Here is a 13,244-nt window from a genome sequence, read left to right on the forward strand (position 1 = left end):
TCTTTTTCTTTCTCGTTTGCTACTACAGGTGCTGTAGATGAGTCTAGAGAGTCCTATCAGAACATGTGTTGCGAAGCTCCATGAGGGTAAAGTAGCACCTGGCACCAGATTTGGGAAAGTTTGCAGCACTTCAGAATCTGTGAGGATTTAGGACTTTGAAAACAGATAAGACGAAAAGAATTTCTAAAGAGCTTGTAGATTACGTTGCATCCATGGTTTCTGTATTGTGCTACAGAAAAAAAAAAACCTCAGTGTCCATTTCTGTGACCAAATTACCCTGGTTAACCACAGGGAGGTGGTAGTTCCTGGAGATAATTCTTGCTGGACTGACTGATGATATGTGAACATATATACCCACTGCATCTTATATGTGTGTGCAGTGGCACACATATACGGGCTCATCTGACTTACTATCTACAAACAGACATATGTGTCTTGATGTGTCTTGAGCTGATGTATGTAAGACATCCTGGAACCTCTAAAGAGATACAGAAGCCTTGGGACTTAAAAAATCCGTACCTATTACACACTAGCATAAAATTTGACGGGCACTGGACACTTGCAAACACTTTGGGAACAGAGTTGCCTATGCACAAGGAGAGTAGCTAGTACTCCACCTCTGACACGTGCAGTATCATTTATACTTACGTTAGAAAGAGTTAAATAGAAGTACTAATACTATTATTTTCTTCCTTTCTGCATCATCATTATGAGTAAAATCTATTCGGAATCTGAAATATCTTGTTATTGATTTTTTTAATGTGAATTTCATGAATTTTTACTGTCACATTTATAATTTTGCACTCTAAAGCAGGTTGACATCTATGTCACTTTCCGTCATTATAGAAGTTGCAGGAAATCCTTTTGGATTTGAAAAGTAGCAGTTATGTATAATAGCTTAGTGATTGAATGTAGAAGAGAAGTAAAAATGTATCTGGAAACAAGTCTTTGTGTGTGTTAACAAAGGTCGAAAGTATATAAAGAATGACTAATTATTTCAAGTTACCTGGAGGACCTGGGAGTCCTTCCCGACCTGGATCACCTCGTGTACCATTTAGCCCTGGAAAGCCCATTGGACCTGGATCACCTGGGAATCCTCTTGCACCTTTTGCACCTAAATTATATAAAAGAAAGTAAGAAAGTGTGAATTGAACAAATAAAAGAGAAATGCGCATATAATGTAAGAAAATGTAGTAAATATCATCATAATGTGTTTCTGGAGGCAAAGATGAAACTTTTTAAAAGATTTAATGGGACTATACTGTAGCTCCTTAGAAGTATTCAAGATCCTCAAACATGGACCAAAATCTAGGCTAAGTGTTTTTACAAACATGGATTAACCTGACTTAAAGATATGATATGGAGACTACTAGGGTGAAAATAATAAGTCTCATAAACTTTTTGGAGCCTTTTAATATTTTTTAAATTAAGACTTTTAGCTCAAGGTCAAAAGGCAATGTCAAAGAATAATGCTCACAGAAATGGGCACAGATGAGGTGCTGCAGGAGGAACAAATTTTTCCCTTCCCTGCTAAACTGATCACAGAACAAGAGCAGACTGGTTTAGATAACCGCAAAACAGAAATGTAAGGCTAAAGGTTAGATCTAATCATCCTAGAAACTGAATACAAATTAACTAGCCTACTTACTATATTTGTAACACTTCAGGTCTAGAGACTTGGTAGTAAAGAAGGGCTGTGCCCTGAAATAGTGTTTATACCGAGTTGTCTCCTAACAGGTAAAATTAGACCTTGCTTCTTTGTGATATTGTATTTGACATTTCAGTAAGGGCAAATATTACTGTTTCTTAACATTTCAAAACCTGCAAGCATTTTGTAGGATTCCTTCACTACGTTTCAAAAATTATATTTTTTTTCCATGCAATAGTTTATTCCGTGAGTCTCATTAATTAATTGTATTCCAAGATCAAAGATTTTTTGGTAAAGTTCTTTGAAAATAATTCCTGTGGAATGCTCTCGACCCTCCCCTCCCCAGCACTTTGAACTTTAAAAGTTCCCAGCTCAAGCCTGAAGGTCAACAACATGCTTTAACATTGTAAGTGTTGTTGCTTAGCATCACCATGAATTTATTTATTACACTGAAAGAAAGTTTCTCTCCATCCCCAACTATGACAAACCACGGAAACTATCACTTGAATTTTGATACTTTTTTCCACTTTAGTTTTCTGAATTTGCATTATTTAACCATGATTATTTATAGTTTGAGCTACTGTTTGTCGAGGAGAGAAGGAAACCCTTAAAAAGATCAGAAATAAGGTGCACATAACCAGCCAATGCAGCATGAATAGCATTCTGCAGTGCTGTACAGGACTTTTCTCTCCCTTATGTAAGAAGTAACTTCTCAGAAAGAAATTAGGAGGAAAATCCTAGGCATTCAGGTTTCAATGAAAAATTCTAATGTGTCTCTTACCCAAATGGCATCTTGGTCTTGTTTCCCATCTGCAATAACTGACTTCCATTCATTTTGTTCAGTATTGCACTAATTAAAAAGCCATTTAAGAGAAAGAAGGCTAATGGACAACACAACTACTGCTTACCACGTATTTCAGTAACTCATGATGTGATGTTAGCTGGTGTTGACACGTTGTGCCCAACAGCAGAAAGAAAAAGTTTTTGTTTTAGGCCAGTGTTTAGTTTACAAGCACTTCAGCTGTATGTTTGAAACAGAAACCAGCTTAAAAATTTTATTCAACAGCAATTATGTAGGTCTTGAGACTCCTGAATAACCAAGATGTAACTTAGTAGATGTAACTGGCTGAGTGAGCTGCCAGGAATTTCAAAGCAACACAAGGACATGAGGCCCTGAAACTATAAAGACATCTCCTTTCTCTGTATGTGTGCCATAAACACCCAGGACACTGAGAGACCTGACTGTCTACAGCAGAGCTCCATCCTGGCTGAATAGCAGGTAAGAAATCTTGTAGGCAAACCATGTCACTCTAATCAGACAATCAAAATGGTGTAAAGGGGATGTTGGTGCTTTTGAGTCAGTCCAGAGAATGTGGGTAGGAATGATGCTTCAAAAAAACTCAATTTACACAACTATGGCAAAAGGAAGCCATGAAAATGTGTCCTGTTCCTCCCAGGTTTCTAGATCCAGAACTGCCTCAGGTTGAAAGGCAGCTAAAAACAGAGTTCTGCACTGGGCTCAACAATGGACATTTTCTAGTTTTTGGAGGGAGAGGATGAAAAACAAATCTTGAAATTACTAAAACATATAAGCTGACAAAGATTCAGGAAGATCTCTTAGAGAACTAACCAAGAATACAAAATATCAAACACATGAAACAGCATCACTTGTGTTACAGCAGTCTTACAGCTGGGAGTTAAATCTCCCTGTACTCATCAAAAGAAAATCCTTCAAGCTCTTATGAATGAAAGAATAAACAAATTATCATACTCAGAAAAAAAATTACAAGGATGGCAAAGAAAATCTTCAGAAGCATTGATCCCGCTAACAAACTCATGCATTAGGACTGAGAAAACGCAGGTCATCTTTCAACAGAGATAAAATGTTCCATTCTAAGATCCATTAGTCTGAGATAGACCAATCAATCAATCCATGCATGCCATAATAAAATTTGTGTTGAAAGAAAAAGCTTGACCTTAAAATTTATACTCCAGATCTCCAACCATGGCTAAAGCACAGGGGCACAGGAACAGATGCATCACAAATTTCACATTTCCTAAACTCTGAAGTTATGGGTTTTGTCAGTATCTTTACAGCTGGTGATGAGAAGGATTTACTACTGCTTAGGCTGGGAGTATGAAAGTTTATAGGAACTATCAGTACTGGACATAGGTTCTCTCTCACAGGTCAGTCATTATGACCGCTCAGCACACCTTGCCCATGTGTCTCTCAATTCCATTCACACAGTCCCTCAGATTCTGCCCTTACCTCCTCTTCCTCTTGGAAGGAGGTGGGGAATTGTCAGTACTGGGAAGGCTGAGGATCACTACATGGATCCTCTGGCCTAGGGGGGACCACCTCTGCAAGGAAGGCGTGTGTGGCTACAGACAGTACAACAGCATTGTGACAGACAGCCTGGTCCGCAACACGGAGCTGCGTTAAAGGCTCTAAACCCACATTTGCTGAGGGTGCTCTGTATATATCACTTGGGGAGGAACAGTAAGAATGATGTGTCACAGTCCTCCACTGGAATCTTTTATTACCCTTCTCTGAGAGGGCAGTATTTGCCTAGTGAGGTGTCCATCAGCTCTGAGAGACCTCAGTATTCTCTCTACCAATAAACCTGTAGGCTCTCTCTGTATACTCCTACTTGCATGTGTAGAATAGCTCAGATATGGGCTATCTTTATGTCCTTTCTGTCTTCTGTTTCATGCCTGACACTTGTCAGCAAAGGCAGAATTAGCTCAGGAATGGTGCAATCACCTGGGCTGCACATTTAGATCTCTCCGCCAGAGTCAGGTTAGCACTGTCCTTCAATGTAATTTCTAAAACTTGCTGTCTGCTAAGGCTCAGCTTTCATTGATATGGCAAGACATCCCTCAAATGTAGTGCATGTGGGAAACAAAGGGGAAGGCAAAAGCATTACCTGTGGCTCCTGGCAGTCCTGGCCTGCCCTGGGATCCCTTTGGTGGCCTCACGCAGCCTGCGCCTGCAGAAAACCAAGAATTAGTCGTGCCTTACGTGCTCGTATGCTGCCTCTCATCGTCTCTGTGCCTGCAGCTGGGACAACTTCATTAAAAGAGATGAATGAAATTAACAGGCAAAAGAAGTTTTATTCTTCATTTAAAAAAAAAAAAACAATTGGCCAAGAGTAGCACTTTCAGGAGAGCACTCAGGTTGAGCTTCACCCCAAGAAGCCTTCTGCCTATTTTACAGGGGCTATGGTGGCTGCTCCAGTTGGACCAGCACTGGAAGGGTAGTCCAACCTCAGGGATGACTGTCTTTTTCAGAATAAGAGACACTTTGTTTCCCTGTAGACAATGTATACCCCTGGAGCAATCAAGTCAATTTTAAGGGGTTTTTTTCTTAGATGTCAAATTGCACTGAAAATCTTCACTCAAAGTTCTTCCTTAAAAAAAGTTGCTAAAATTTTCTTGGGCACCTAATTTCTGGTACTGTGGTTTAGATTGCACAGTAATCATTGTTTTGTTACAATAAACACTCAGGAACAATGAATTAAAGAATTTCTGAATAGCAGAGCTAAAAGTGCAATAATTTTAGGATGTGACAGATTTATTTACTTTATATACATGATTATTTGTGACCTGAAGTTCAAATAGTTAACAAGCAAGAGCATCCAAAGCAGTCATTAGAAAGTATCAACTCAGAAGTGCAGCAAGACTAAATACTGAAAGATATTCAAGCCATTTGCATGTACAGTACCTGACCATATTGGCTCGGTTGCATCTCCTCTAGGAAAGTCTTCAGTGACCTGTCCACAGTCTATGAGCAAAAACGGGCAAAGGCAGTTATTATTAAAAGAGAAAAACTGCAAAAAGAGAAAAATGCTCTCAATTCTAACCAAAATGTCTATTACAACAGCAGATAATGTATTGTATCTATTATGCACACATACAAAACAAATTACTTGCTTTAATACGCTGGAACTCTCTACCCATATATTGGTTAGATCTGGGCCTAAAACCTAACCCTATGTGAGTTAGGAGGCTGTGCGTCCCACATACTGTGGAGGGTTGACGTGCCTGCTTTAGCTTGCATATTCTTCCAGGCTTCTTGAAGTCAAGCAATAACATTCTTAGCCTGAGCTTTTCTGAATGTAGCCCTGGCACTCTTATGCTTGGAAGGGACTTGGAAAGCTGCAGAGATACTATGAAGAGCCCTGAAGAATGGATACATGATTTTCTCTGATAAATTAAAGATTATGTTGGATAGAAAAGATCAGAGAAAACTATCTGTGAGTATTCCAATGGCAGGACACTGCTCCATTGCCTCCAACTGCTTGAAACCTGAAAGATGTTCCTTGCTGGCACTAACACATTCATTCACCCTATTTCAGTACCTGACGTGAAACTACTGGGACTTCTGAAGTATATCCTTCTTTAAGATTTCAGTACAATACCAGCAATCCCTTTTCCCCCCCATAACCCCCACCAAGCTCTACCTTTTCAACAGTGTGCTGTACAAACACTGCACGCAATTCAGTGGTGATCTCCCACGGCTCTGATCTAAGACAGAGTGATGTCTCACCTAATTGGCCAGGCTCTCCCGGCAGACCAGGCAGACCCGGAGATCCTGGGATTCCATCTTGTCCTTGATCACCTGGAGGACCCCGGAACCCTTTTGGACCAGGAAATCCTTCACCTGGCGGGCCTGCTTCTCCTGGAAAGCCCTTTGGGCCTAATTCACCTGGATAACCAGGATCACCTGGGAAACCTCTGATACCATCACCCTGTGGGAAGTGAACAGAGGTGGTCACTCCTGACTCTGCTGAGAAAGAAACACAACTCAAACAGTTGAACTACTCTTATGAATAGCATCTTCTAGGCAGTAATTTCTCAAGTGTTACAACCCAGCTCTCTAAATCAACATTGAAAATAAAGTATTTTTGAAACAATCTGACTTTATTGTAGACCTCACAGCTGGAAAGGCACAAGCGAAGCACTCCTTGGAGGAACATTTCCCTAAAAATGCTGGCCCATGAACATCACTTGGGAAAAATGAATCACTGCCATGGAGAGGCTCATGTCCTTTCTGAAAAGCTGTAATTGGTTTTGGGGAGACCACAAGCATTGCTGGAAACGTTCTGTTCTGGTATTTACTTCTGAGAAAAGCTGACATAAAAATGCACCCAAAAAGGCAGACTTTGTCTCTTCCTCCAGTGATATTTCTACACTATTGAACCAATATCTTACAAACATCATTAGAGAAAATGGTTCCATCCTCAGAAGTAATATAAAGTACCATCTTTACTGGTAGTAAAAAGCACTATGGTCCAGAGTGCACAATACAGCCCTTGCCCTTCTTAAAATATGATGTAAGAGCATCCCAACGGTTAAAACCAGCATTTATGATGGGCAAGATGAATTCCTCTTGTGAGATATTTAACTTTTGCCTACAGAAGGAGCTTAGAAAATGAACAAAGACTAAATGTCTAACTTCTAGTTGGCTACAGTTAGGTAGGTGACCTGCTATCAAACATATGTATGATGACACAATGTACATTTTAAGAACAGAAAATTGTAGTAAATTTTGCTTTTCTTTAACTCAGTTGAACCAAAGCTGTTGAAGTTCAGTCACAGAGAATCTCTCTTAGACAATGCTAAAAGGAGTCACTAATAAACCACTAATTACCACAAATTAACCAGTAATAACAAGATGCCCTAGATGAGTTATACACTACCAGACAGTAGTTTAAATGAAATGAAAATTAAGTGCAAGATTGTTCTAAAAACTCTTGAAAGAAAATCAGATTTTTAAAATATTAATAACTAGCAAAGCCAGTCTAGTTGTGTACCATTATCTGTGAGAGAAGAATAGCTTGGTGATTGTAATCCCTCAGAATTAAATGCACTAGTAACAGTTTGGTGGAAATGATTTAGCTGTATTTGCCGCTTACCGGAAGGCCAGGCTGTCCTGGTAAACCATCTAATCCGTCTCTGCCTGGGAAACCATCTCCACCTTGGATACCAGGCAGCCCGGGATCTCCTCGGATTCCTTTGGTGCCTAAAGAAGGCCTTTCACTGTTAGAGCAATCTCTCACTAATGATATAAATAATAGCAAAATACACGTGACGTAAATTTTTACTCTACCTTTAGTAGTTATATGTAAAGAATCTCCCTTCTCTCCTTTCCGTCCAGGAAATCCAGCTGGACCCGAAAAACCCTGATGTTACATGCATTAAAAAAAATGAAACAAACCAGAACTGTTTAAGAAATAATTATCAAGATTTGCATTTCCACTGTCCTGCTTAAAGAAGAAGTCTCCTTAAATTTTACTTCTTTCCCATTACTTTCCATGAATGATTTCCTCTTCAGTAATCCCATTTTTTGTGCAGAATCTTTACTAATATAGTCTAGCTAGGATCAAGGTCTCTATGGCACGGTAGGGGATCTTCTGCATGAGGATGGATTGGGACATCTGTGTCTTTCCATGAGATAGAGTCCTGCAGGTGACTGTATCTGCAGAACTGCACTGGAGAAAACACGTTAAATTACTCAGTGTTAGCTATCAAAGCAAATGCTGTAAGCAACTCTGACACTTTGGAACCAACACTCAGGGTTACACTGACATGCAGCTCCTCCTCTGCACCACTGCCAATGAGGACAGACTCATACCTGGCAGTGGACTGTGGTTCAAACACTGTTTTGGAGCTGAAAAGTAGCACCATCTTTATTTATCAGAGACAGGAACTTGGGCACAGAGGGATTAAGTGACCTGCTCCAAACCACAGACCTGTGGGAAAGTTTTGGTGAGAAGAGAGGGCTGAGGGTCCCTGGTCCAACCCAGCACTTGGAGATAGGGCAGGTTGCTCAGGACCTTGCCTGGCCATGCACTGAAAATCTCCAATGAAGGAGACTTTCTCTCTTGCAAAGGCAAACTGTGGTGAAGATAGAGACCAGTCTCTGGCATTCCCGAGTCCTTGGCATAATGTAGAGACCTCCTCCTGAACAGCCCATCTGAAAGTCATATTGCCAGCTGCAGGCCAAATGCCTTGCAACCACAGGTCCAAACCCATGGTAGGTGCCAAAGCCCTGAGGTTACAGACTCATTTACCATTGACTATTCTATGCAAGTTACCTTTAGTTCTGCATAATTACACTCATACCCACTAAAATATAAGCTGTACATGTTAGGTTGTCCTTAGCCATCTCTTACTGAATTCCAGGGCAGACACTGAACGAAAGAGATGTACCTGATAAATTTACTTTTTGTTTAAAATATTCCTGTGCCATACATTATTTAAAAGGGTGTCTTTTGCATCACTGCCTTAAAGTGACATTCTGGGTAAAAAGCATGTGTGGAAGCTGCATCTCAGCTGCAGGTCATCTCAAGGATACAGTTTGCACTTCTGTTAGTCTAATGGGGGAGATCAGAATTGATTATAAGCATCCTGCTTTACCTGGGCCATCTCTGAAAATTGAATTTTAATGGTCAGTGAAGCCACATCTGTACTCCATGGTAAAGATGTTTCTTCTGGACATTGTTTTTTTTCAGGCCAAAAGAAATCTCAGGAACTTAATATAACACTGAATTATTTCACTGACTACATACTGGAGAAACCGTCAGCAGAAACACTACTTTAATAGTATGAGCTTCACATAGCTATTTTTTGTTTTCAAGGTTTAGATGTTCAGTACAATGCAGTTTAGCACACAGGTGTTATCAAAATGTTTTACAACTGTTTCTAATTTCTCACATTCAGTACTACAGATGCTTGAAAGGGTTCTTCTTTGTTCAAACAGAAAGTGGACTTTGGATTACATAGAAATGTTTTCCTCTTCCCAAAGCATTCCATTTTCACTTCCCAAATCATCCTATTTTCACTTCCATACTAGCAATTTTTGGCTTTTGGTATTCTGTAGATAGCAACCTGAGAACTATTAATGGGGCAAAGAAAGAAAGAAATTGTACTTTTCATTGTTTTAACATGGAGAATAGTTTGTGATCTTTTTTTCCCTTCTTTTCTTCTATTGTGCATATAAAACTAAGCAATAAAGAAACAACTATCTCACTTTTGCTCCAGGGTAGCCAGGAAGACCATGTGGTCCTTGATCACCAGGTTCTCCTTTCCTCCCAGGCTGGCCAGGGGTTCCTGGAAAACCAGGAGGGCCAGGGGGGCCAGTAGAGCCCCTTCTGAGTTCCTCACCCAAAAGGCATGCAGTGCAATCCCCTTCTTCGCCTAAGGAAAGGATTGGAAAGAGAAGAAAGAATGCTCTGTCACAACAAATAGACGTGCAGCTGTAATAATTTTATATATGGACTTGAGAATACTTAAGTAGTTTCTCAAATACTTGAGAAAAGTACTCTTTTGTTTTGTTTTGTTTGATCCTTACAAGAAGCCAACAGTGTTTCTTCATTGTATTAGACCCAAATCTAATTTATCGTTCCCCATGCATGTCAAAGTTCAGTAAGCTCAGACTGAGCTTTATATCATGCATAACAGCAGATCATCCATTGAGTTATTTGTTATAACCTACCTTTAGGTCCTTTTTGTCCCCTTGGCCCAGGAAAACCTTGTGTACCAAATCTACCTGGCACTCCCTCCTGTCCTTTTAATCCATAGAGAGGACCTAGAAATTTAATCAAATAGAAATATAAATTAATCTACTGTAGATTTACTCTTCTCTTTCCAACCTATTTCTTTGATCTGCACTGCACCTGCCCCTTTCTGTTTCCCCTAATGAAAATTACTAACCCAGCCTGTTGTGATGTACCCCACTCTCTCTTTCTCTCTTAATCTCCTCACAGCTCTCCACGCCCATTCTCCCCTCACTTCTGCTGTGGCAGACAATTCTTACCATTCTTTACTCTCTCTCACCCCAAATTCCTTCAGCCCAACCTACTTTGCATTAGCACAAACAGCCATCTCGGGCTCATTTGCTGTATATCCTTTTCTCCAACCATGCCCTTGCACTGCAGTGCGGTGCTTTTCACAGAAGCACGGCACAATCTCAGTCACAGGTGGCCTCTGGAGGCCACCTGGTCCAACCCTCTGCTCAAAGTACGGTCAACCCTCAGGTTACAGCAAATTGTTCAGGACCTTGTCCAGCTGAGTACTGAATATATCCAAAGATGAAGTGTACAGAATCACAGAACCAATTAGGCTGGAAAAGACCTCTGAGATCACTGAGTTCAACCTTTGACCAAACACCACCATATCAACTAGACTGTGGCAGTGCGTGCAACGTCCAGTCCTTTCTTAAACACCTCCAGGGATGGTGACTCCACAACACTGGGCAGCACATTCCAATGTTTGACAGCCCTTTCTGTGAAGAAATTCCTCCTAATGTCCAGGCTTCTCTGAGCAACCTGTTCTAGTGTCTTGAGCACCATCATGGTGAAAAAGGTTTTCCTACTATCTAAGCAGAACTTCCTTTGTTGCTGCTTGTGACCATTGACCCTGTTGCTGGCTCCTTAGTGAAGCATTTTCCTTGTGACCTCCCAAGAGGTAGGGAAAGACAGCAGTAAGATTTCCCCTAGTTTTCTCTACTCCAGGATGAGGAAGAAATCCAGCTCTTTCAGACCCCCTCCCCCCAGTATTCATATCCCTCTCCCAGCCCAAAACAGATCTTCTTTTCTTTCAAATGTTGTGAGGAATGTCTAAAACCCATGCAAACCTCTCCTTCATTGGTGAGCATACAAGACTTTTCTGTGTGACCTCCTGTATTGGGTCTGGCTGAGCTGGAGTTCATTTCCCCACAGAAGCCCTCACAGTGCTGTGCTTTGCATTGGCAGCTAGAAGGGTGTTGATAAGACACCGGTGTTTTGGCTACTGCTGAGCAGGGCCAAGTCGAGGGCAAGATGCTGGGAGGGGACCCAAGTAGGCCAGCTGACCCCAACTGACCAAAGGGATATTCCATACCATATGCCTTCAGCTCAGATATAAAAGCTGAGGCAAGGAGCAGGAAGGCAAACATTCACTGGCTCCAATGGCTGCCTGCTGAGGAACAGTCACATGTGCTGACCATCACCGCTCATGGGAAGTAAAGGATAAACCCTGCTATCCTTCCCTTCGCTTCACTTTAGTGCATGCAAGCTTCTGCTTTGCTTTCACTTTAAATAAACTGCCTCATCTCAACCCTTGGGATGAGTTGTTTTTCTACCTTACTCTCTCTCCTGTCTGACCAGGAGTGATAGAAGGCTGGGTGGGCACCCGGCATCCAGCCAGGATCAACCCACCACACCTCCCCACTGCTCATTTACCTTCATTCTGTCAATCTGCTATCTCACTTTGCCTTGACAACAGCTATCTTTAAAATAAGCAAAGATGGTCCTGTGAGTTCTCAGCATCTCTCTTCATGCACTTACCAGGGGCTCCAACGGGACCAGGTGGACCACGGAGTCCTGGTGAGCCATCCTTACCCGGAAGCCCAGGTGGGCCCGCATAATAAGCAGGAGATCCTCTTTCACCTTTTTCACCTTTTGGTCCCATTTCTCCAGGTAAGCCTGGCTTATCCCCATCCGCTGAAACAGAAACAGGGAAGAAGTTCAAAAAAATTTCTTAACAATGCTGCTCAAAGAGTTGTAATGTAACATAAGAGAAAGTTCATACAGCTGCATCTAACACGTAAGAAAAAAATGCAGCTATTTAGCATGGAACAAAAAAGATAACTGCACTTTTCACTTGAGCAAATCAATAGCAGTTACTGAAGCAAGGCTCTGTCATCATCTCTATTTCGGTTGTTTTGCTAGAGCACCATTGGGTTGAAGGAAAACAACTCTTTCATTTTTTGCCCTCACAGTTATTATCTACCACTCTGCACTGTGTATTCCATGGTCTGCATATATATTTCCCACACCCTGACTTTGTATCAGTTAAAACTCATTATAAAGTTAAGGTGTTGGAACATGTGTTGCTGGGATATTACCATCAGAGAATCCAGGGGGACCAGGCAAACCACGATCTCCCTCCTCTCCTCGGTCTCCTGGTATTCCAGAAGCACCTGGGAAGCCTGGATCACCTCTTGCACCTGAAAGACATCCCCGGTTCCACAAAACATGTTAGTGTGGTGCTGCTGTTTGTTAAAAGTCAAACATTAGGAACTTCAAGGGCTTCAGAGTATTAGAATTTACAATGGTTTCTAAAAAGTAGCTTTAGAAATCTAATTATAAGAATGGTGTGAAGCTTTAGAAATCTAATTATAAGAATGGTGTGATGCAGAACAACAAGGCTGGTGAAGGGACTTGAACACAAACCCTGTGAGGAGAGGCTGAGGGAGCTGGGGTTGAGTGGAGAAGGATTAAGGGAGACCTCATCACTCTCTACAACTACCTGAAAGGAGGTTGTAGCCAGGTAGTGGTTGTTCTGTTTTCCCAGGCAGCTATCAGTAAGACAAGAGGGCATGGTCTCAAGCTCTGCCAGGGGAGGTTTAGGTTAGATATTAGGAAGAAATTCTTTACAGAGAGGGTAATCAGGCACTGGAATGGGCTGCCCAGGGAGGTGGTGGATTCTCCGTCCCTGGAGGTATTTAAGAAGAGACTGCATGTGGCACTTAGTGCCCTAGTCTAGTAACTGTGGTGGTAGTGGATCAAGGGTTGGACTTGATGATCTCAGAGGTCTTTTCCAACCCATC

At 41.4% G+C, this 13,244-nt stretch overlaps 1 protein-coding gene across 1 annotated transcript in view; it reads right to left on the minus strand.

Moving 5' to 3' along the window:
* COL4A2 (collagen type IV alpha 2 chain) overlaps window positions 1–13,244 on the minus strand; it is a 126,600-nt gene that overhangs the window by 28,075 nt on the left and 85,281 nt on the right. The window contains exons 18-27 of the mRNA XM_027888680.1: window positions 12,540–12,641; window positions 11,980–12,135; window positions 10,149–10,241; window positions 9,684–9,850; window positions 7,761–7,833; window positions 7,567–7,673; window positions 6,198–6,399; window positions 5,373–5,432; window positions 4,576–4,638; window positions 1,007–1,114 (exon numbers count right to left, since the gene is read on the minus strand). Coding sequence (XP_027744481.1) covers window positions 1,007–1,114; window positions 4,576–4,638; window positions 5,373–5,432; window positions 6,198–6,399; window positions 7,567–7,673; window positions 7,761–7,833; window positions 9,684–9,850; window positions 10,149–10,241; window positions 11,980–12,135; window positions 12,540–12,641 — 1,131 coding nt within the window. The remainder of the gene's footprint in view (window positions 1–1,006; window positions 1,115–4,575; window positions 4,639–5,372; window positions 5,433–6,197; window positions 6,400–7,566; window positions 7,674–7,760; window positions 7,834–9,683; window positions 9,851–10,148; window positions 10,242–11,979; window positions 12,136–12,539; window positions 12,642–13,244) is intronic.

The sequence above is a fragment of the Empidonax traillii genome, unplaced genomic scaffold (assembly GCF_003031625.1).
Source record: "Empidonax traillii isolate 1590-97213 ecotype Southwest subspecies unplaced genomic scaffold, ASM303162v1 scaffold244:size1524873, whole genome shotgun sequence".
NCBI classification, from domain to species: Eukaryota; Metazoa; Chordata; class Aves; order Passeriformes; family Tyrannidae; genus Empidonax; species Empidonax traillii.